Source organism: Barbus barbus (assembly GCF_936440315.1).
Source record: "Barbus barbus genome assembly, chromosome: 27".
Classification (NCBI taxonomy): Eukaryota; Metazoa; Chordata; class Actinopteri; order Cypriniformes; family Cyprinidae; genus Barbus; species Barbus barbus.
In genome coordinates this window covers 10,427,648-10,452,470 of record NC_136755.1, presented here as the reverse complement: position 1 = coordinate 10,452,470, position 24,823 = coordinate 10,427,648, and the positions used below count along the sequence as shown (strand labels likewise).

The 24,823-nt window shown below is 37.0% G+C and overlaps 2 protein-coding genes across 4 annotated transcripts in view; one reads left to right on the top strand and one right to left on the bottom strand.

Moving 5' to 3' along the window:
* Window positions 1–15,855, top strand: part of LOC306847676 (NHS-like protein 3) — a 52,946-nt gene extending 37,091 nt beyond the window's left edge. For 2 of the 3 annotated variants that reach the window (XM_079381772.1, XM_079381773.1), the window contains 6 exons: window positions 9,487–9,642; window positions 9,777–9,817; window positions 10,319–10,445; window positions 11,085–11,192; window positions 11,338–14,931; window positions 15,022–15,855. In XM_079381772.1, the coding sequence (XP_079237898.1) occupies window positions 9,487–9,642; window positions 9,777–9,817; window positions 10,319–10,445; window positions 11,085–11,192; window positions 11,338–14,931; window positions 15,022–15,044 (4,049 nt within the window). In that variant the 3' untranslated portion in view covers window positions 15,045–15,855. The remainder of the gene's footprint in view (window positions 1–9,486; window positions 9,643–9,776; window positions 9,818–10,318; window positions 10,446–11,084; window positions 11,193–11,337; window positions 14,932–15,021) is intronic. The other variant, XM_079381774.1, reaches the window with a different exon arrangement.
* Window positions 15,856–16,042: 187 nt separating this feature from the next.
* Window positions 16,043–23,722, bottom strand: LOC306847038 (tyrosine--tRNA ligase, cytoplasmic-like). Its single transcript, XM_079380777.1, has 14 exons — window positions 23,459–23,722; window positions 23,107–23,177; window positions 21,381–21,527; window positions 21,109–21,284; window positions 20,817–20,946; window positions 19,839–19,919; window positions 19,446–19,538; window positions 19,116–19,251; window positions 18,952–19,037; window positions 18,172–18,307; window positions 17,908–18,008; window positions 17,632–17,825; window positions 17,379–17,520; window positions 16,043–17,283 (listed from the first exon to the last, which is right to left on the bottom strand). The coding sequence occupies exons 2-14, from the start codon at window positions 23,161–23,163 to the stop codon at window positions 17,173–17,175; spliced, it is 1,590 nt and encodes a 529-aa protein (XP_079236903.1). The 5' UTR covers window positions 23,164–23,177; window positions 23,459–23,722; the 3' UTR covers window positions 16,043–17,172.
* Window positions 23,723–24,823: the final 1,101 nt, after the last annotated feature.

Below are 24,823 nucleotides of genomic sequence, written 5' to 3'. Positions count from 1 at the left end.
GCCCTGCTGCCCCCTTCTTAAAAATGCCCTTAGAAGCCTACAACTTTTAAAAAGTCAGGAACACCATTACAGAAAAGCTGCTGTTTTTTCCTATATTAGAGGCATGCAGCTGCTTGTTAGCACCAAGCGACCTTGTATGACCTTTGTTCTGATGATAGTAGAATATAAAGCAGATGGAATGCAACATATGATTCATGATATATTTCACTGTAACACTTTCATTGGTAATAACATTCAACATACAGTATGACCTTAGTCTGGAGGAGGGGCAACATTTTCTTTTGTAGACATCTGCATCATGAAAATTAGACTGAAGTTGTTTGGGATGAGAGCAATATACACTAAATAGATTTCCTGAAATCAAATATTCCATATCATATATTAACATATTAATTTGCCACTACACTACACACACAAATAACCCATTTTGGGTGTAATATTTTCAAAAATCATGGCATCCCAATCTTTTATTTAAATTCTTTGCTTGAAAAGCGTTCTTGTGCTGCATTTCTTTAAAAAAAAAAAGAAATTTTGAAAAAGCTATTTTGCTATCTATTGGCGGCGACTCATGTTTTAAGCACGCTTTAATTGTCAACTTCTGTGGCTATTGTAAATTTAGTATGGAAGACTCTGTGTCTGATAGAATGAGAGCCATCCTAAAACATCATAACCCCTGCAGAACAAACCCTGCATGCTCCTCAACCCCTCATGCTATTATTAGTAAGTATTGAGGAAGCTTTCAGGCAGGGGGAAAGGATTACTTCACACAGTGTTTTTTTTTTGTACAGAAGATGTATAGATGCTTCAAGGGACTTGTAAACACTGATAGATGCAGAACTCCATCACAGCCAAGAAAATAAACTTGTCTTTGGCTTCTTGGCTCTAATGACTTGAGGTGGTGAACTGCAGGGCGCTCTAAAATTAACCAGATAATCATGAGGGGAGGGGAGCGGAGCTGAGTAAAAACGCCTCATCATCTGCTGAGACACTGAGAAGACGCCCTAATACATCAGTATCATCTCCTGGTCAGATTCCTTGAAAACAACACAGAGGCAGTTTTATGAAAGCAACCCATTGTCAAAATGGGAGATTTGGGTCTGATATCTGGGGCAGGACTGTTAGTCACGCTTTACCAACTATAGCATATAATTAAATAAACATGTCAACAATAGATGCACTTGTTGGCAAAAGTCAAACTACTGTAATTCTGTGGGTGTATAATACTAACAAAAAATGCTCATTTTTAGACATTTATACAACTTTTATAGAAGATTTCACATGGCTAATGTGCATTGTTTGGTTGAAGCTTACCTGTGATCAAACACAAAAGCGGTCATGGAAAAATGTGGAAAATAGAAGCTAAAACAGCTGCAAGGTACATTAACCTTGTATTGGTGTTTACCCCAGATTAAGTCAGATGTTAAAGAGTACACCCTCCATTGAAAGCCCCAGGACAAAATGATCCCACGTTTATAAGTAACTACTGTATAAGCATGACTATGTGTGGTGGTGGGTGGTGGATAGAAATATTTAAAGCATATTGTAGTTTCACATGTTCATTGTTCTCAGACCTACAGGCTATACAATATGCATGTGCAACGATATATACACACAACCTCACATATAGACACAAAAACTTTCAGTTTATATGAGAACAGACATCTGAGAGAGTGTTGAGAATAGTTCTGGGTTATGAGAACAAGGTCACACTTTTTGGGAAACAAGGAACAACAACTTCTGAACTAAAAATGTTTCTCTATCCATCTGCAGTCAGACAATCTATTAAAATTTGTATTATGAGTTGCCAGATATAATTTTTGATATTTTTTACTTGTGGATGTAGGACACTATAGTTCATAAATGTAAGTGAGGATAGCAAAATAAAAAGGCAACGGTTACATATTATACCCCAAAATTCTTCATAGTGGACTACCAGTAAAATTTGGGCAAAAAATTTCAGACACTATGACCTGACCATGTTTTGCTTAAGTGTTTGTGAACTTTTAACACCACAGACTGAACAAAATTAAGCACTGCTTGGTAATTGGTTGAACTAAATTGGTATCATATAATTGTGTACTTAATTTTAACAGGCAAATAATTTTTTGGTTGATTGTAATATGTATTAAAATGATCTGATATTATCAAGATTAATTTGTTCTGACAGAGTTATTGTCATATTTTATCACCATTTTCTAAACTATAGCAAATAAACTGTGATATAATGTGAGAAATGTTGAAGGTGTCTGTATAATTTTGGTTTGACTGTGTGTGTGTGTGTGTGTGTGTGTGTATATATATATATGAATATATTCCCAGTTTCAGCTCTCATCTCGGTCAGTTCTACTATTCTGCACTAGTGGATCTGGTCATGTTTTGGAAACTTCAGGAGAGATGTTCATTAGTGAATCAGATCTATCAGACATTGTAACAGACAACAGACCTCCTGTACCACCCCCTGGTGGACTTTATGGAACATTATTTTTAATCTATAAAAAAAAAAACTAAAGATCAATAAAAATATAATATAAATATTAAATAAAATTAAATATAAATTTTGTAAAATAAAATATTAGATAAAAGCTTAAACTCAAAAAAAAAAAAAAGAATTTACCTTGGCAACTAAACTAAAACTGAAATAAAAAAAATGAAAGCTAAACAAATTTTTCTAAAAATTATTAATACTAAAAATTAATTTTGCTTATGTAAACCCAATTGCTAATAGCCAAGCAAACCGAGTGTTCAGGTTATGCTTATGTAATTTACCATAAAATGGCCTGTATGTCATTTGTTTCCTGCATCTAGGAATACAAAAGCTTCGGTGTGAAGAAACTCAAGAGTCTGGTGATCGTTTAACCCTCATGTACTGTTCAAAAACAGGTGACTTCCTGTATGGTCCGGGTCAAATTGACCCGTATTGGATTCAATGTAATTCCACAAAAAATACTGCATATAAAAAAACATACAATCAAGTAAAATCAACAAACTGTTAATATCAGTACTTTTCACACATTTCAAAGAATGAATATGTGAATTTATGATTTATAAAAATGTTTTTAACCACTATTTTTGACTGCCATTCCCCCAGACCTGTGAGATGTTTGCGATTGCACATTTTTTAACGATAATATCTTGGTCTAAACCTAAAGTAATCTTGACAAATGATATATAATTTGAAAGGTTTCAGACTCTAGTTTTCATATTTGGTGACTGTTTTTCAAAGAAATTACAGAGTAATCGATAAATAGCGATAGATTCTCCATTTGTGATAGGTGCAAAACACACTCTTATTCTATACGTATGTTTTTATGTGTTTTAGAGATAGAATTCAAATCAAATATTAAAGTTTTTATATTTTACATTTTCATATATTTAAACTTCTATAACTTTTGATAAATTTAATTGTATAACTGTTATAACAAATAAATTGTATAACAATCTTAAGTCTGTGCTCTGAAGTATTCAATTTTTAGAACAATTTTAGCCGGAAGTCATTTTTATGTCTATGCTCAAAAACGGACTTACAGTTAAAAGGCTAACCAATTTAGTTTTCACAAACTTTGAAAATAAAAAGTTGTTAAACTCATCAAGACACTGACACTAGGAGGCACTTCAGGACTAGAGTTGAGGAAGGAATTTGTTGTTATTTTGTGTGTATTTCAGTTGCTTTTGAATGGATGCCTATGCCGGTCAAATTGACCCACGAACATCATAAACATAATAATTTCTGTATGTACATTTCACAACACATCAGCATGTTGAAACTTTGCATGCATGTTCATGACCCTAAATGAGAAAAAAAATCACAAAATTTCAAGAAAAACATCTTAGCTTTAATAGTATTTCAGATAGATTATAAAGAAATGATAGCTCATTTTTACCACTTTGGCTGACAAAATATATTTTCTGTATTGAAATGAGTGGGGAAAAGATACTTTTTTTGCTTCATAGGGTAGTAAAAAACTAAAATAACAAAATATAACCAAGAAATGTTATTATTTGGGGTCTGTAGAGTTGCCATAGAGCATTAAAATAGGCAGGTCAAACTGACCCGGGAACAGTACGAATGTAACAAAAAAAAATTTGGGACGTCAAAACACATCAGCATGTTGAAACTTTGCATGCATGTTCATGACCCTAAATGAGGAAAGGTCACAAAATTGCAAGAAAAAAAAACTGATTAGTTAACTGATATTTCCGACAACTCAAATATCAAAACAGTACATGAGGGTTAAAGGCATGCATCAACCCTCATCTCACACCATGTGCCAGATGGTGTCTTTTGGCTCTCCTGATAAATATTAATGGGATTTTTGGAGTTGGACAACAGGCAGTTGGTAGACTGGGTACAAACTGAATGACAGACTGAAAAAAGAAAACATAATCAACTGCTTAGAAACATAATAGCTCACCTCTCAAACATCTCAAAGAGTTGAGATACGATTCATTCACGCAGATGTGGTAAATCTGTTCAAAGCTAAGAATGGGAAGTTTGCCGAAATAGTGACCTTTCTATCTCGGTTTGCAGTAACGCCCATAATTCTAAGCCAACTCCACTTGAGTCTCTATTCAGTGCCAAAATCAGTGACTGTGAAGCGAGTGCAGACATGGGATGTCTGATAAATGGTGTAATGGTAAAGCACTGCTGCAACCCCTGCAGAGGTACAAAACATACCAATTTGTAGCTATGTTACCCTAAACATGAAATAATCAATTAAAATGGTTTCTGACATCTGCTGTTCTTGCTTATCTCTTCTCTGATACTTAAAGCTGTAATTAGACCTCTCTCATTGCATTGTGTTTAAAAAACTAATAAATAATTTCCAAGATATGAAGTTAGAACACCATGAGGAATAAACTCTGATCATAAGACAAATATACAAACAATCTGAGAGCACAATTATTTTCCATAAAATGGCAGCGTACAAGTTTCACATATCAGAACACTATCATATGGCTTCTTGTAAAATAGTGCATGACTCATGGACTTTTAGGATATTTTTGTAGCTTTGAAGCTTACTTTCATTTTATGGACAAAAGCAGCGTGAACTTTCTTCAAAACATCTCCTTTAGTGCTTTACAGGTTAGAACAGTTTTAGTAACTGAATTTTGAAAATAAGTGTCAGAAATTTCAGTTTTGGGTAAACAAAGTTCAAATAACCATCATCATACCTGCTAAAACACAAGTGCAATTTGAATCACACCAACACTAGTCAACACATTAGATGAAGTATTTGATTCTAGACACAGTCCCTGTCTATATGTATATCAAAAAGTCTATTCCTTTTACTATTTATGATGCTCTAATCTGAGTGTGGCATGTTTCCAAGCTTGTTGAAGCGAATCCCAAATTCAGTTGGTGGCACAATGGAGGAAACCAGCCAACCAACAAGTTGGGGACACCTCTCAGTAAGATGCTGACAAAAGCCGGGGCAAGGGGGAGGAGAAATGAAGAGGGGTGGGAAAGATCAGGGCAGCTGGAGGATTGGTGGCACACAGTAGATCTCATTGTGTCCATTCTGATTATCCTTCACTGCAGACAGCTAGTTGACATCAGTTAGTCTGCAGCCGAAGAAGTGGAGAGTTAGTCATGATGCTGCTTGGTGAAAGAGTTTCTCTTTTATCATTCAAATAAAAGACACTTTCAAACTACAATGCTCGCTGCCTGGACCTTTATCTCTAGATAGACATGGTGGTCATCATTAGTAAAAACGTTCTATCTCTGTTGTCAATCTTCAAGAAGAAGGGTGAGTAGATTCATGAATTTAGGTGATTTAGGTCACCTTTCAACATAAGTATTTCTGCTGGTTCTCAAGAATTTTCCAGTTTTTAAATATTGTCTCTCCATTGTGGAAAGTTCTCTGTGTACCTGTATATGTAACAGGTGGCTTCTCTTTGCTTAAAATGTTGGCAACAATGAGGGACTTTAAGAATGTACAATGAAATGCTTATAATGAAGTTTACAGACTCAATACTAATGTGTCCAAACAGATAGAGATAATTATTATTAGTAAAAGAGAACAAGGTTTTAAGTCCATTACTTTGCTGCCCCTTTTGCTGTTCATACCCGAGGTAACAAGGTCAGGAGCCACGTTGAGTTCAATCCTAGCATACACACTTTATTTAATTTACCAGTATACCTTAATACCAGGGTACATTGTGTGTAAATGTCTGTTTTTATCTACTCTTAAAACTAACCAAAGTAACAGAATGTTTCAGGTTAAATACAAGATAAGCTTCATAAAAACTCAATTTTAAAATCAAATCCATAAAATGTGTTGACTGAATTCCACTTAAAAATGGAAGTCTGTTATTGAATTGATGAATATTCAAGCTGATCTCACAGCAAATTCTAACACAAGGTGGCTAATTTTTTCGAATTTGTGAAAATTGTATGTATTTTATGTGGTAGCAAATTTGTAGGAATTCGTACGAAGGACCATAGCTAACCCCGCCCATAAAATTAACCATCACAGAAAATCGTATGAGTGAGGTCTTAAGAATTCATACGAATTAGCCTTCTCGTAAAATATGTATGAACTGGCCATGAGATAACAGTGGAATATTTGCTGTATATATTGGAGTATAAAGTACACTGTTAATGTTTTATTTTGAGTTGTATTTAACATGGAACAATCCTTTAACTTGAATAATTTGCAAAAAGGACTCATACATTGCACTTGCCTGCAGTGTGTGTTTTGACTTTGTTGTACCACAATGCCTGTAGTCAGTGCCAGGACACCTGACACCCCCCATGAGATGTACTATACAAGAAGCTTAAACGTTGATACTGAGTGAACAGTTAGAAATCTGCATAAATGGCTAAGAGGCTGAGGAGAACATCTCTGTTAAGGGAAAGTCCCTATCCTAAAACACTCTCATTAACTCCATTTGCAATGCCTTTTGGAAGAATCAAAACTGATTGGCCAGTAGTTTAAGGCACTCAGAACGTACATAAGGAAGATGATAGGGGTACGAGTATGAGGCTTCTCACTGTTCCTTTGTGAGTGCCCCAGTCTAACGATAGGCCACCCTCAAGTGTCCCGTTTCTCCCTATTGTAAAGTTAACAGTGAGTCTCAGTGCAAGTCAGACAGGAAGGCCACTAAGGTAATTCATAGTGCTTTGATGTTTGCAATGCTTGCATGTTTTACAAATAAATTTGCCAATAATAGATATTTGAAAATGAAATTCAGTTTATCGGATTTTCTAGAAAATCTGCTAACAGGAACAAGTGCTGTCTCATGACTGCTGAAATTTAGGTGCATTGCTCTTGTTTAGAGGATTTATATCAGTTCCTCATCTTGGTCTTGTTGGGTTATAAACAAATACTTGACTGGGATATTTCAGGTGATTTCAGAATGAAACTGATTAAAGATTTAAAGAAAGACAAGACAAGTTCTTCCTGTGAATGCAGAGGCTCTTGTGCTGCCATATGTTAAACAGAGGCAAGCAAAGTGTAATCTGGTATTTCAAGGAATTAAAGATCAGAAGAGATTACCTGGTCACAGCATGAGTGTGAAGTCCATTACTATGTTGGAAATCTACAACCTGAATTCCAGAAATGGTGGGACGTTTAAATTTGAATAAAATGAAAACTAAAATAATTTCAAAATCACATGAGCCAGTATTTTATTCACAATAGAAAATAGATAACATGACAAATGTTTAAACTGAGAAATTTTACAAGTGTATGCACAAAATGAGCTCATTTAAAATCTGATGCCTGCTACATGCCTGCATGTTTACCATGGTGTAGCATCTCCTCTTCTTTTCAAAACAGTTTGAAGATGTCTGGGTATCGAAGTTATGAGTTTCTGGACTTTCGGTGTTGGAAATGGTCCCATTCTTGCCTGATATAGGTTTGAAGCTGCTGAAGAGTTTGTGGTCATCTTTGACATATTTTTCGTTTAATGATGCACCAAATGTTCTCTATAGGTGAAAGATCTGGACTGCAGGCAGGCCAATTCAGCACCCAGACTCTTTTACTACGAAGCCATGCTGTTGTAATAGCTGCAGTATGTGGTTCTGCATTGTTCTGCTGAAATAAACAAGGCCTTCCCTGAAATAGACGTCATCTGGAGGGGAGCATATGTTGCTCTAATACCTTTATATACCTTTCAGCATTCATAGTGCCTTCCAAAACATGCAAGCTGCCCATACCGTATGCACCCCCATACCATCAGAGATGCTGGCTTTTGAACTAAATGCTGATAACACGCTGGAAGGTCTCCCTCCTCTTTAGCCCGGAGGACACGGCGTCCGTGATTTCCAACAAGAATGTCAAATGAGTCATCTGCCATGGATGAGTCAAGAGCAGTCCATGGCATCTGACCATAGAACACTTTTTCACTTTTGAAACAGTCCATTTGAAATGAGCCTTGGCCCACAGGACATGACGGCGCTTCTGGACCATGTTCACATATGGCTTCCTTTTTGCACGATAGAGCTTTAGTTGGCATCTGCAGAAATGAGTGATGCAGTGTCGTCTGAGGGCCCGAAGACCAGGGGCATCCAACAAATGTTTCTTTGAATGTTTTGATGATATTATGCACTGTAGATGATGAGATTTGCAAAGCCTTCGCAATTTAACGTTGAGGAACGTTGTTTTTAAAGTATTACACAATCTTTTTACGCACTCTTTCACAGATTGGAGAGCTGCCCATCTTTACTTCTCTACTAAGACATCCCTTTTATAGCTAATGTTACAGATCTGATGTTAATTAACTTAATTAGTTGCTAGATGCTCTCCCAGCTGAATCTTTTCAAAAATGTCTTGCTTTTTCAGCCCTTTGTTGCCCCCGTGCCAACTTTTTTGAGACCTGTAGCAGGCATCAAATTTGGAATGAGCTCATTTAGTGGATAAAAGTGTAAAATTTCTTAGTTTAAACATTTATCATGTTATCTATGTTCTATTGTGAATAAAATATTGGCTCATGTGATATGAAAGTCTTTTAGTTTTAATTTTATTCAAAAATAAAAATAAAAATCTAAACATTTCCGGAATTCGGGTTATACAACATGTGCCTCTAACGTCCATCAAAATCTGACTAGAATTAGCTGCCATCTTTAGCAGGTGTTGCTGCTGGATAGAGAACGAATGGGCAGAGTTGGAGCACTTGACAGCCAGATTTCTGAGCTTTCACTGCACCATTCACAAAATAGATGTGCGGAAATCTTCACTCATTCATAATTCAAATTTCTCACAGAAATGAAAAAAACTCAACGGGGTAGTTTGTAAATGTTGACCTTTTGTGCCTTTAGCAAAGATGTCCTGCTTATGCATCACTATTTTGATTTGATTTGGAATAAACGTTTTTTAAACTCTCCTGCGATTTGATAATGTCATTCTGCATGGTTGGGAGAATGACTAAATACATCTTTGATTGATTGATTGATAGATACTTTATTAATCCCCAAGGGGAAATTCAGAAAGAATAACAAGACTTGTTTTTTTACAATAACAACAATACCTTTCCCTCTTTTAGCAGGCCAAAAGCAGAACGACCCAAGAAAGCTGACTGTACACTACACGGCCTCCCAGCACTACCAGGAGAATGTTTTCATAGAGGGAAGCAGACCACAGTACCTGGAAGACCTGCATACTGAGGCCCAAGAGGGACTAAAGACACTACAACAGGAGGGTGAGCCTTATGCCTATCTTTTGTTACACAAAACACTGATCTATGACAGCCTTAATGCACTGCTCACAATCTGGCTTTCTAACGTACAACTGTGTTTTCTGACGCACCTCACTTTCTGTCTTTCCTCCATGCAGAGAACAAAAACGGAGTGGACTTTCAGGATGATCAGACTGTGGTAAGCCTCCAAAGATTCTATATCAATATCCATGGCAATTTCCACAGATGTGGTATACTTTAGGATCCCATTCTGCTTTTTTTTAAAGCATTAAAACTCCTTTTTTTCTTGGCATTTCATACAATAGATTAAGATAACAAGATTAGATTAGCATGAAAAGTTGTTCAGTTTAAACAAATCAAATATTTTGGAGGTTTTGACCTATTCCATCTCTTAGATCTGGTCTTGAACTTTCATCTGTATCTAACAAATAAAATCATTAAAACAGTCATAAAACTTTACTTAAATTTTTAGGGCTAGGTTCCACCAAACCCCTGAGGATAAGCTTTAGTTGTCATTTTAAGGGAGTTACCGCTAAGAGGTTTTTCTTTTCTCTTTTTGGCAACTTAATGCAAGCCCCATCTTGTATCCTATTCATTCAATCACTTAACTCTTTAAAATGAAATCATATATGCATAATGGATCACTTACAATTTACTGATGACCTCCAATTCTCCACAGCCAGAGGAAGATACAAGCTCAAAAGGAAGAGATGAATCACTTGAGACTGATAGCACTGCTGGACACTCCGTCATTTCAGTTTCAACTGTCTCAGCAGTCTCCTCACGTCCAGTGCTTACGTGTCAAGGTATACAATGCTGACTTACTAAGAAGGTCTACAAATAAACGATGCTTAGTGGCACATACTACCTCTTTCGGGGTTTTTTTCCCTCTAAAGCGTTTTTAGGTTTAACAGTGCACTCATTTGCCACCCTTATAATCTGCATTGTAGTGGGGCAATGCAAACACAAAGTCATGCATTTGGTCAAAAAAAGTTATGATCTGTCCTGTGATAGGTTCTGAGAAAATGTGACATCAATCAAAATGATATCAGTTAAGATTAAATAAAAAACGTGTTTGTTAGTTCACCAAAAAAATTAAATCACTCGCCCTCATGTCATTCCAAACCTGTAAGACCTTTGTTCATCTTTGGAACACAATATATTTTTTATGAAATCTAAGAGCTTTCTGATCCTGCATAGACAACAAGGGAACTATCATGTTCAAGACCCAGAAAGGTAGCAAGGACATCGTTAAAATAGTCCATGTCATAGTCCATCAATAATTAATGACAATTTTCATTTTTGAAAATGAATTGCCTTTATAATGTAGTGAAGCCATCACTCTTGAGTATAACTTGAGATTTAATTTGGAATAACAAAACAAAACCTCATGACATTTTTTTTTCTTTGTATTCAATCTCTGTATGTTGTACCACTCCGTTTAGGTTCCACATTTAAGCCCTTGAACCCAGTTAAACGACTGGACAAGGCCAAGAGGAGAAGTAGAAGAACAACTATAATGGGCATACCACAGCAAGTCCAAAGAGAACTGGGCATGTAAAACTGTTATTTTCAAATATTAAGAAAAGTTTTTTAGCATGACATACCTTAAAACGGCAATGACAAATATATGAGATTACACAAACTGTTCTGTCTAAAACAGAAGAATGACATTACTTTGTTTTATTTCTATTGAAGATATGGCAAGAGGAACTATACTGCAGCAGTATCCAAATGGAGAACATGACAGTGAAGATTATTCCTCTGGTAGAATTGTCATCCCAACAATTGATGGAGAGCTTCCTTCAGTAAATCATGAAGGGGCTCGTGTACACCTGCAGAACATTGAGGTTCTTCAGACATCAAGAGATGAGGAGTTTCTAATAAACCACATCCATTCTGTCTACCAAGATGAGTTGAACCGAAAGCTTGGGATAGGAGCATGCCCTACACAGAGGCCAAAGTCTCTTGCTGTGCCAGGGTTGACCACATCCTCTTTCCTGCATGAGCCTCAAGGTCCCGTTATGTCTATTTCACCACAGGCAACTTATTTATCCAAGATTATTCCAAACGCAATTCTGCCTGCTGCAACAGACATCATTGAAATTAATCATGATCACAGCTGGCGCAGTACAAGTACAGTTAGCAAGAGTAGTTTAGCATCAGCTAGCCCGGCTTCTTCACGATCTGGAGGTGGCACAAATCAAGATCCAGCTACTGCTAGCCCCAACAGGAGCCATTCACAATCATCTGAGACGATTGTCTCCAACTCCTCCATAGTCTCTTCAAAAGCAAAGAGTCTACTAACATTTGTTGCTGACAGCACCAAAGAAGATTCAGATTTAATCCCAAAGGAAGTAAGTGTTACAAGCTCAAGCAGTTGTAAGAGCTCTAACAGTAATGGTACAAATCACAGACTAGACCACAGGGAGATGGGTGAAGCAGGGGAAAATGTCAGAAACAGCCATTCATTCTCTCGTAGTCTCTCTGCAATGAAGACAAAAGTGCCACCAGCACCACCTCAGAGAACCTATTCCCTGCACCATGAAAAACTTAAGCGGAGATCAAGGGAACTGGTAGACATAAAAAATATGGCCCCAGATGATGGGCAAACAGGTAGAGATCTTAGCAGTGCAAAATACCATGAATCCACCAATAATGAGAAGAGTTCTATCCATTCTTCAGTGCTCAACTCGTCAAGAGAATGCAGCCCACTTAGTCCTGATCAAGCTTTTACTAGAAGTCATGTCAGATCAGGTAACTCATCCCCACAGAAAACTGGAGAAGAATCTGGTGAAAACAAATTTGATAGGACTTTGTCTCCTTCGAGTGGATACTCAAGCCAAAGTGGGACACCTACGCATTCCCCTAAAGAAGTCAGTCCCTCCTCACCTGGAAAGAGAAGAGTTAAGCCTCCAAAGCCTGAGAGAACAGGTGTACGGACCTCGCCGGTGGTTTCAGTCTCTTCATCAATGACATCTCTATCTTCAGTCACATCAGACACAGCACATCATGACATTCAAACTATCACTACTCCATCAGAGCCATTAAAGTGCTCCCCTCCTGTTACAACAGTGAAAAGCAAGGTGACACTGACACACCCAACTATTCCCTTTAGGGAACTGTTCAACATTCCCCCTCCACCCAAGGTAAAAGCCCCATCTCCCCCACCCTCTGAAACCTGGATTCACAATAAACGCACACTTGAACTCTTATGTGGCCCAGGTCCAAACCCCCATAGGTTACATCAGCTTCAAAAACAGCAAAAAGAGTCATTAATAGGTAAAAATCAAAACACAAATTCCATTGAACAAATTATCCCAAAGATACAGACAACAGAAGAAATTAAGTCAGGTACCCAACTGAAGAACAAAGCTATAAAAGAACAAAATGAGTCCATGTCATCACAAGTGCATGAACAAATGATGGCAGAACCTCCAGATTTGAGGCATAGTGAAAGCTCAACATTACACAATGTGCTAAATGAACTAGAAAGTACAAAGATCCCTACAGATGTCAAACAGAATGTTCATACACAAGATCAGAGAACTGTAGAGGATCAAAAGGAAAAAGGAAGCCAAATACTCCCTACAATGACGGTACCAACTATCAAAGTTGATCAAAGTATGCTGTCACAAACAAACTGTGAAGTCAAAACAAGTCCTGAAATTGTGATCACAACATGCACGCTAAGAAATTATGAAACCAGTGAGGAGAACAAAGGAAACTGCATTGCTAAGGACATTCTCAATCATAAACAATTGCAAACTCTCGGCATAGAAATACCTGAGGTCAATGGCATTTCTCCTCCTCCTTCTCCACCTCCAGAACACCACCCTCCACCACCGCCTACTAAAAAGACGTCAGCCTCCTCAGAGTCTATACCACCATCTGATGAAGAGGAACAGAAGCAAGAAACAGAGGAACAGGTGACTCTCCTGGAGTCTTCTTGGCCTCCACCACCGCCACCAATGGAAGAATCAACTGACTTGATGTTTGAGGAACAAGATGAACTTGACTTCCCCCCACCACCTCCCTCGTTCATCCATGACCCCCTTTCGGAGGTATCTATCAACTGCCACAAAGAGTCCTGTGAACAGCAAGACAATATAGAATCGAGGTCATCTAATGCCTCAGATGTGGCTAGCAGTCCAGACCAAGACTCCAAAAGAGAGTCCATTCTGCCAACAAGAACTGTACAAAATGATATGGAGGACAGGCAAGAAGATAAGCCTTGTAACAATGTCTCACACTTCTCTGTGGACGAAGGTGTCATGCAAACTGTAGCTCCTACAAAAATGTCCTCTCTTTTACCAGATGAACTTGTACAAGGGGAGGAAATGCCAACTTTGTCAGCACAAGATTCATCAGAGCAAACATCACTTGATACCCAAGCAGATTCCACTAATGTGCCGCTTGCACCTCCACTTCCAGTGGAAGACCAATCCACTGTTAACTTCAGAAGACAACTGAGCCTCATAAACAAAGACAGCCAAAGCAAAGACCTGCTTTGTCGTCACAAAAGCACACCTATTCCAAAGGAGGATGCCAACATTCCCCTTGTCACACCTTCCTTGCTTCAGATGGTTCGACTAAGATCTGTAAATGTAGGTGAAGATCAAGTTAACGATACCAAACCCAGCATTGAGGCCACAACAAATGAGGATCACAGAATTACTAGTCAAGCAACGCCACAAAAGCCTATTCGTAAATCCTTGACCTTGAAGTCTAACTCACCTGCCAAGTCATCTCCTGCTCCAGCCACAGTTCCATCCATGTGTCTTCAAGAGGCCATACGTATGAAGACTGCTGCAATGTCCTCCAGCGGAGTACCGGCAATGCTCAGTCTACGCATTTCCTCAAATAGTAGTGCTAGTTCACCTGTGCCATCCCCTAAGACACCAGACGGCTGTGACTTATCCAAGTCCCCTGCATCTACAGCCAGCTTTATCTTCTCAAAAAGCACAAAGAAAGTTGTCATTGAAACGCCTACTTCTCCTGAGGTACAAGCAAGCCTCAAACAAAATCTTGTAGCTGAGATAACGCAGGTTTCTGACCAAGCCAAGACAATGGTTACAAATGGGGAAAAAAAGCCAATTAAGGTGCCGCCACCTGTTGCTAAGAAACCAGTGCATGGAACAAATCCTCCCAATAAGACAGAGAGTGCAACACCGGATAAGACCAAGATCTCGACAAATAAACAAATAACAACGGTTGAAGTTAATGGGCAAAGTGATCAAGTGCATCCTGCTGGTCAGCGAACACAATCATTAGGAAACCAGAAACAAGCACGTAAGGAAGCATTCACTGGTTATTTTAGTTTGTGCATGAAATACAGACAGAACCATGCAAATTATCAATACAATGATATTTCTTTTTCAGGAAGTACAGAGACTGCATGTTGAAGAGTCAGGACACACGAGTTGAGAGTTGATTGGACTGTTTAGTCACAGTATGGGAAAACCAAGAGGACAAAGCAAGTGATGAAAGCCCAAGATAGATCTTGTTCAAGGATCCATGGATACCACAGCTGTCTTAAAAGCCTTAGCCTGGAGAAATGGCCTTCAAGTGTATGCAAAAAGCTTTTCCCCAATCTGTTTTATACAATAGCTTTATTACAGCTTTCAAGTATTTTTCTAAATAAGTTTGTCTGCTCTGAGAAAAGTCACTTTTAGTATATTGTGGACTTAAAATAGCTAATGACTGCAAGAGTGAACTGACATCTAGTGGTCACTAGTGGTAGTAATTACTGCTTGGCGCAGAACAGTCAAAACCTGTTATAATTATTTTTTTTACATATACAAATATGTCCAAGCACACAAATTGATTACTAGCTTTCAATGAAATTCTGATTACAGTTTTGAAAGTTTTAGTGCTACTGCAATCAACTTTCAGAATTTGCTTTCAGCAAATGTGTAATTATACATGTACAGAACAATATGTTACCTTTATGAATTTTGCAGTATGCTGACTATAGCTGAACATATACACATTTACGTATTTACTTTTCATTAGATTAAAGCACTTTGTAAGCTAAATGCTGCATTTCTTTTTAAACCAGCAAATAGGTAAAAGTATTGACTGATGGTCCTTCTGAAATTGATGTAAAAATATACATACACAAATACTTTAGTAGCTATTTACGTTAAGGGAGGAGTTAACAGAATTACTACACTGTTTTAAAAATAAATATGCATTAAAGATATTTATAGATTTACCTTGTTTTGACTGTTTTTAACTTCCATGTGCTTTTCAACATTACCAACAGCCATACATTCGTAACATCATATATAAGCCCCCCATACCACTAGTCCTATATGTTTTGATTTTTTGAAGGATGTTATCTGGTAAATCTACAACAACACTTTTTTTTCTATTGTACAAGACAATACATAAGTGAATTATAGTTTCCATAATCTTTAATCAAACATTACATTTTAATGCTCATATGGTGGCGTTTTAAAATAGTGAAAGTGGCGTGACATACGGCCAAGTATGGTGACCCATACTCGGAATTCGTGCTCTGCATTTATCCCATCCAAAGTGCGCACACACAGCAGTGAACACACACCGTGAACACACACCCGGAGAAGTGGGCAGCCATTTATGCTGCGGCGCCCAGGGAGCAGTTGGGGGTTCGTTGCCTTGCTCAAGGGCACCTCAGTTGGGCTGGAGAGAGCGCTGGACATTCACTACACCTACAAACCCTGCCGGCCTGAGACTCGAACCCGCAACCTTTGGATTACGAGTCAGAATCTCTAACCATTAGGCCACGACTTCCCCAAATAGGCTCCAAAATATTTATTGTCAGGTTCATATATTGAAATATCTCTTTTCAGCAGATCAAACCATAAAGGTACTTTCAAAAGCATTTCCATCATCATTCCATCAAGACATATAGGAAATGGTTGTGAATCGTTGTTTATTTTAATGAATTTGGTTAACATCAGATGAGTTCTGATAACATGAAATTCCATATTTTTCTCTGTGAAGTAAGCTAACTAATGCTAAAATATGTATCCACAACAGTTTGAGTATATGAACTATCCATGTCTGAACCGTTTCCACTGATGATTAAATAGTATGAACATTGTCAGACTGGAGACTTATCATTGTAAGCAATGATCTAGTTCCAGACATGGCACAACAGGAGGACCTGAGTTTAAGGATAACAGATGAACTCCTGAAAGAGTCTTCATTTGTTATTCAAACAAATGAACATGGCATTATTTACTCCAGTACTTCATGTAAAACAACCTGGATGGCAATACATGCAATGTAAAGCACAGACGATACCCATATGTATTTTGCTGCAGTAATCATGGGCTATTAAATTATTCACAGGTTGATATGGCTGAATGGGACAGTTGAAATTAAATAATGGCATTATAATTCATTTGCTTCTCCTTTAGAGTCAGTTAACAGTTTTGGATGACTATGATGAGCAATACCTGACACTGTACTTTTCATGGGGATACTGGGCTGTCATGGGAACTCTAACTTTGAGGATTTTGAAAGAAATGGTGAATACAACTAGCTAATATTTCCACCCTTCAGTGTTTTACAGGTGATCTGTCCTAGTTTGGTCATCAGATTTTGCTCTTTCCATTGTGCAACACACTCGCCTGAGATTTTCAGATCCACCTGAAGAGATCAGACAAATAAACATAAAACCAAGAATAAGACACAGTGATACTTTAATATGAATCTTTAAGTACAAAGATATAAAACTCGCATACCTGCAACTTTTCAAACACCTTTTTCTTTGGTTTCAATTCATCATCTGGTTTGCCTGATTCATATCCTTCTACATAAACACGGTCTCCTGGTGCTGACCCTTCTGGTGGATCCAAAGGCTCCACTTTCCTGGGCTCTCCCTCACTGAAGACCATCACATTTAGAAAGATCAAAAATCAAGATGATTTTTACTATAAGAACTATAAGAGCTGATTGAATGAAATGGTTGAATTAGAGTGTATCAGTCCTACTAACATTGATGCACAGAGCAGCATGGCTTGAGATTCAATCCCTCTCATCTTCTGGGGCTTTAGGTTGCATAACAACAAAACAAGACGATCCTGAAGCTGCTCCTGTGAGAGGTAGGCCACCAGTCCACTCACTACAGTCCGTGGCTGTTCCTCCCCCACATCAATCTTCTCTAAATACAGTGAGTCTGCATCTGGATGCTAACAGGTCAAGAAATAAGGTTATTTAAACATCCTTCACCTAGATAAAAATACACTTAAAATTATAGCTGGCTTTCTCTACCTTTTCTACACTGACGACTTTGCCAACTCTGATATCCAATCTAGATGGGATGACCTCCTCTTCATCTACGGTTTGTTTAGGGTTTCCCTTCGCTCCTCCTTCTGTGAAGCAATGACAATTTCAATGTATGTGCAAATAAAGGTGCAAATTCTTCCTTGTCCTAAAACTCAATCTAGAACTTGAAGAAGCACTGTTAAATGGGTTCAAAAGTGTCAATGATTAAGTCCAAAATTATTTTAGATATTGTTGTGTATTTTCACTCACTGTTTTTGGAGAGCTCTGGGTAACCTGATGCTGTCAGTTTCTTCAACTCTGGGGTCTCAAACTTCTTTCTGATGGGGTCCAGCAGTTTGTTAAGAGCCACCTCTACTGAAGCCTTCAGGTCACCAGGATGGATTTGCTGAAGGTAAGCAGTGCAGGGGTCAACATATGATGCTCAACTCAATTTATGTGAACATCATGAACATGTCGTTTGTACATTAAAGGGATAGTTCACCCAAAAATGAAAATTCTGTCATTAATTACTCACCCTCATGTCATTCCAAAGCCATAAGACCTTCGTTAATATTTGAAACACAAATTAAGATATTTTTGATGAAACCCGAGCGTTTTCTGACCCTCCATAGACAGCAACACAACTGACACATTCAAGGCCCAGAAAGGTAGTAACACGTGTCACAATACTGTCGTGAACGCACGTCGAAGACTTACACAGAAGAGAAGAAATTGTTGAATAAAGTCATTATTTTAGTTTTCTTTGTGCACAAAAAGTATTCTCGTAGCCTCATAACATTACGATTGAACCACTGATGTCACATGGACTATTTTAATGAAGTCCTTACTACTGTTCTAGGCCTTGAACGTTTCAGTTGTGTTGCTGTCTATGGAGGGTCAGAAAACTCTTGGATTACACCAAAAATATCTTAATTTGTGTTACAAAAGGTCTTGCAGGTTTGGAACGACATGAGGGTGAGTAATTAATGACAGAATTTTCATTTTTGGGTGACCTATCCCTTTGAGTAAATTTTTATATTGTTCAGATACCTCTGCAGCAAAGTCCTTCTCCACTTCCTCATAGTCTGTATAGACTTTGTCGCCTCCCCACTTTGGATCTCTTTTGATCATAAACTCTGAAAACAGAACACATCATTAAGCACTTAACTAGAAGTTTACATTTCTAAAATAATTATTATTTTGCCAGAACTCACCTGAGTGCAGAGGGAAAACCACATGTTTGACAAAGGACAGAACTCCATTATTCTCCACATTTCCAGGCTCACAGAAGGCTTTCTTTAATTTCTTCTTCACCTCTTGGTTCTTATCCAGCAGGTCAATCTTGGATTCCTGTAGCACATATGAAAGTTTGAGAATTATTAATTTTAGTGTATTAACCCGACACCTGTAATACAACAGCATAAGCCATTATCCCATCCTGCAGAATCAATAGGATTCTTTGATTACATGAATCAAAGAATGTGATTGTAAATCTTTATCTTACAGCATTCTTGAAATCTTTGAAGGTGTAGATGGTACCGTACCTCCTCAGAGGAACTCATCTTGCCCCCCGTCAGTCCAGGCACCATTGGGTTCATCATGTGGATACGTTTGGTGTACCCAAGAGAGGGCAGATACTGCAAAAAAAAAACAGAGAAAACAACAATTCTAAAAAAACAAAAGATAGCCAGCAAACATACCCATACATATATACATTGGGATCAGCATCTTTATACAAATATAATAATCAAGTTTGATTTTTTTTTTTTTTCTTACTGGCAAGTTAAAGCAAAAGATGCAAAAGAAGAAAGAACAAATATTAAATCAAAAACTTTTGAGAAGCATCTATTGTGCCTAAGACTTCTGCACAGTACTGCATAGGTGCACTTTAAAACATCATATGGAATAAGAAATATGTAAAAAAAATAATAATTTACCTTCTCTGCTAATGTGAAGATCTTCCTTTGGTCCACACCCCCGAACTGAGCATCTACTTTTAAGTACTCCTCATCCAGTGCCTGACAGAAATGAAAAACAATGTCACAGTGTCTGGACTAAGCAGCAAATTAGAATATAGAAAAGAGCAACAAAAAAAATTCATCCAGTCAGGAAATTTAAGTTTTAAATAAGAGAATAAAAGAGAAGTACTGATAAGCATAGAGTAACTATACACTACCGTTTAAAAGTTTAGAGTCAGTACGATTTTTTTTAGGCAGCGGCTATTTGCACTCACTTACCACCTGTGTCACTGAAACTGATACTGTATCGGCATCTTTTACACTGTGTTAGTGTAAATAGCCTTTGCCAACAAGACGAGCTATTTTCACTTAGTGTAAATAGACACTCCGTTTTTTTTATGCTCACAAAGGCTGCATTTATTTACAAATATTTAAACTTAAAACATGAAACATTTAAACCAGTAATATAGTGAGATATTACAACAATTTAAAATAACTATTCCATTTTAAAACAATACTTCAGAAATCATTCAAATATGCTGATATTCTGCTCAAGCAACATTTCTTATCATCATGTTAAAAACAGTTGTGCTGCTTTATATTTTTTGTGGAAGAATACCACATTTAATAGAACAAAAGAAAATTACAAAAAAATATTTTTCAAATAATATAAGTGTCTTTACTTTACTTTTTATCAATTTAATCCACCTTTGCTGAATGAAAGTATTAATTTTGTTCTTTCCAAAAAAATACAAATGACGAGTCCCAAACTTCTGAACAGTAGTATAGAAATACATAAGCAACATTTTAATGGGTTGCATTTGCACCAATTAGAAAAAATACGCAGGTTTTGAAAACTGACTTCATGTTCAAGCTTCTATTAAAAACAAATACATACAGACCCCTCTAGAAGACCCCAAAGATGAGGAAAATGTTAGCAGAAGATGATCTGCATACCTGTAGTCCAGGATACAGCAGGCCACTCAGAAGAGGATGCTCAACCTGTTTGACCACCTCAGCACCTGCTTTCTTGGCATCATGTTCAGTGACCATGGATGACAGTCGGTAAACATCCAGAGTGTATTCTCTATAATAAATCAACCACACAAAGCATTTGCCTTCTTCTTATATAAATAACAACCATAAACATCATCTTTATATTCATGGTAAGAAAAACATGTTTGACAACACAACAAAACATACCTCTTCTTAATCTGTAAAAACACTTCCTAAAAAAAAAAAAACTTACCTGCTGAGCTGATAGTCTGTGCCTTTGACAAATTTGAGTTTGTCAAGGGGAACTCCAATGCTCTCCAACATGGCCTTAATGATCTGCTCATAATACTGCACCCTGAGCTCCAGCAGCTCCCAGGGAGCCTTCATGTTGTCCAGATAGGCATGGAGATCGGCAAAGAGGATGGTCACCTACAGAACAGAAACATCAATAGTTATACACACCCGTGCCCTGATCAATTGTCCATGCAAGTAATTCAGAACCAATACAGAACGCCAGAGTCAAACCTCGCAGCCCGCCTTCAGGAAGTCAGCGATCTTTGACATGGGGACAAAGTAGGCCACATGGGGTTTGCCTGTGGTGGCTGTTCCCCAGTAGACCTTCAGTTCCCTCTCCTTCAGGATCTCCTTCAACCTCTCCTCACCAAGAACCTCCTGAGAAAACAACAGTATCAGAAAAAGTCTATTGCAACTGACAGAACACCTCATTAAAGGGGTCCTATTATGCTTTTTCACTTTTTGAATTTTAGTCAGTGTGTAGTGTGTATGTTTGGGCATAAAACGATCTACAAAATTACAAATCTCAAAGTCCACTCCAAAGGGTGATATTTTGTTTTTTTAAAATCCCTTTACAAGAACTACAACGAACGGCTCATTTGGACTACAAAGTTGTTTTCCTGTATTTGTGACATCATAAATTGTAAATCCCACCTACAGAAATTTGAATGGTTGGGGGCTGAGGAGCACTGCACGTTTCAAAATCGAAACCCAGTGCGGGTGTTTTTATATCACTGTATTTTATATCACTGTATTTCTGATGGAAACCAACTATTTTCAGAAAATTTTGGATGTCATTTTAATTTCATCTTGCATATAATGTCTGATAATTCAGCGTTTGTGAGTGGAGCTCTACTTTGTGTACAGCGTTACCGGGGAAACCTCGAGCTCTCCCGCTCCAACAGCGCCAACATTTTTAAGCTGTTGTTGACATCCTATCTAAAACGTGATTTAGCCAAAAAAAAACAATAACCTTACTACTTTAATAGGTCTTGCAATATCCGTGCGTGCAAATGTTCTGCACGATCCTCGTGTTCAATATTCTCGGGATCTGAACTGATGGCAATTTTGATGAACTTGCTGTTCTGGCAAGGGGCGGGGCAATACTGAAACACCGTCTAAGCTGTTTACCAATCACAACGCACTGGGACAGCTAACCAATCACAACACATTTCATTTTTCGGAAGGCGGGCCTTCATCAAAGCCGGAACTAATCAAGTCTTTTGTCAGGCTGGGAAGGAAGGTATTGTAATTATGATACATTCGAGTGGCTTAAAGATTCAGTCAAGCTGTCTTCTCAGTTTTCTAAAAATGATATGATTTGTGGCTCATAATGGAAGATGTATGTACTCAATTTATACTGAATATTATTCTCATTTTGGGCAAATTTTATATTCATAAATGTAAGTGCCTTAAATCAAAGTCATTGTTTTCTGTTTTTCAAAATGAATTTTGGATGAAAAGATTGCTAAAATGTAAAAATGGAAAAAAACTGTTTAGTTTATTGCAGAAATTTTAACTTTTAGAAGACCCTATTGTGTAATTAATTATCTTTTTTTGACTTTTTCTTTTGTGTTTTTTGTATTTTTTATTTATTTATTTATTATTATTTTTTTTATTCATTTTGTTTGGTTCTCTGTTCTCAAAGATCGCATTGTGGTCTTTTATTGCCTTATTGTATTTGTGTTTGTGCAATAAAAAAATAAAAAGAAAGGTATTGTAATAATGTAAATTATGTGAAAAATAATGCGATTTTCAAACCACCAAGCAGGAGAACATGTTCTAGTACACCCCCAAAACGTAAAAGAGCATAATAGGACCCTTTAACGGTGCATGTAAAAAAAAAAAAAAACAGAAATTGTATAAATGAATATCTTCAAAACAACAACAAACATACTTCACATGTTAAATATGTTTTTGAGGGAATCTCTTAACATCTTTCCCTGCTGTTTCTCACCTGGAGGTTTCTGGTGATGAGCTGGAACTTCTCATCAGGACTCAGCTGCTCTCCCATGATGTCTGCTGCTTCTGTGCGAATGAAGTAATCGCAGGCTTATATGACAAATAACGAAGATAAACTCAATTTGTGGTTCTGGTAGAAGCCATATGTCAAAACTGTTATTTTCAGGATCAGTTGTTCAGCCCTGATGTTGAGGATGAGCTGTCTGACTTATTTCCCAGAGTGAAAGAAACACTTCAAATCAGGAAATAGGTCGGTATAAAATTTAATACTATCCTTATGAAATGTCAGTGATAATAGAAGACAAAAGCTCAGATATTTAATTTTTAAAAATCCCATTAAATCTCACCGGTGGTAGCTGAGAAACGTGTGCGCCGGTGACAGCTTTTTCCTGTTGAAAGATTACATTGCGTATTTCATAATAAAAGTCCCCCAGCTATATCTATGAATGAAAGTCCGTTTTATCAATTTATGTACACGAGTTTACAAACATATTTGGATATATCGGTGTAATATATTAGATTTATATAAATACATGTGAATTATTAAGCTATTTTAAACAATTTTGCTTTGTAATGATAGTGTTGCATCAGCTCTGAACAATCGATTGTCTAGCTATTCAACAGCAGGAAGAGTAATCGAGTGCATAGAGATGCGACCCATTGAGCCTCCAGTAGGCGCTCTAGCACTGACCCTGTTGAGACGGCGAGATTTTGTCCTCTTAATTTTTGAATTAAAAATAATAATTATTAATTTTTTAATACATTATATATATATATATATATATACATACATACATATATACATGTGATTTATAAAATATATATACACAATATTATATATATATGCGAATGATTTACAGTTGAGAGTACGGGTACCGCGTTTTAAAACCGATATTGATAAAATTTTATAACGAAATAATGTAACTGAAGAAAAACCACAATGAAGTGGAATTTGGATTTCGTTAATATATTATAGATATATAAATATATAATATTTTTCAACGTTTTTAGATTTTATTATATAAGAGGCTGAGTGTGTAGAAGGGGAAAAGCAAATGATGATCCTTTAATATTAATTAGTATTTATTAACAAACATTTTTGTAACATCGTTTCTTTTAAATAACTTCACACATTTACACTTACAACAATTGCATCCAAAAATATCACATCTATGTACAAACATCAGCATATCTGTTATATACAATAACTGTAATGTTTGATATCAGAATATGGAAATCACCACAAACAGGTGTTAATGAAAATGGGGTAAAAAAAAAAAAAAAAAAAAATTCACAGATGCATCAGTACAAAATTGACACGTGTTAGAAAACGGTGTTAACTCCAAACATGCACTGACGAGATTTCAATGCGCATCATATGTATAAAATAAGACATTTACACAAATATTATTTACAAGCCATTCCATTTTCCCCAATAGAAAATGAAAAAGGACTTAATATTTTCAGATGGTTTATGTACATATATCACAGCACTCTGTAAGATGGTGGAGAAACACTTGGTATTCAGATCTTTGACAGAAATTACAGGCAGAGAACTATACAATAATAAAAGCACTTTTGAGACAACTACTGTACGGACACTGGCACGAAAACGAACAGACCAGAAATCAGATTAATTTAACACCTAAACAAACAGCAGTGTCACCTGTAAACACGCTGATTGGCTTTTCTATAGGAATTAATGGCACATT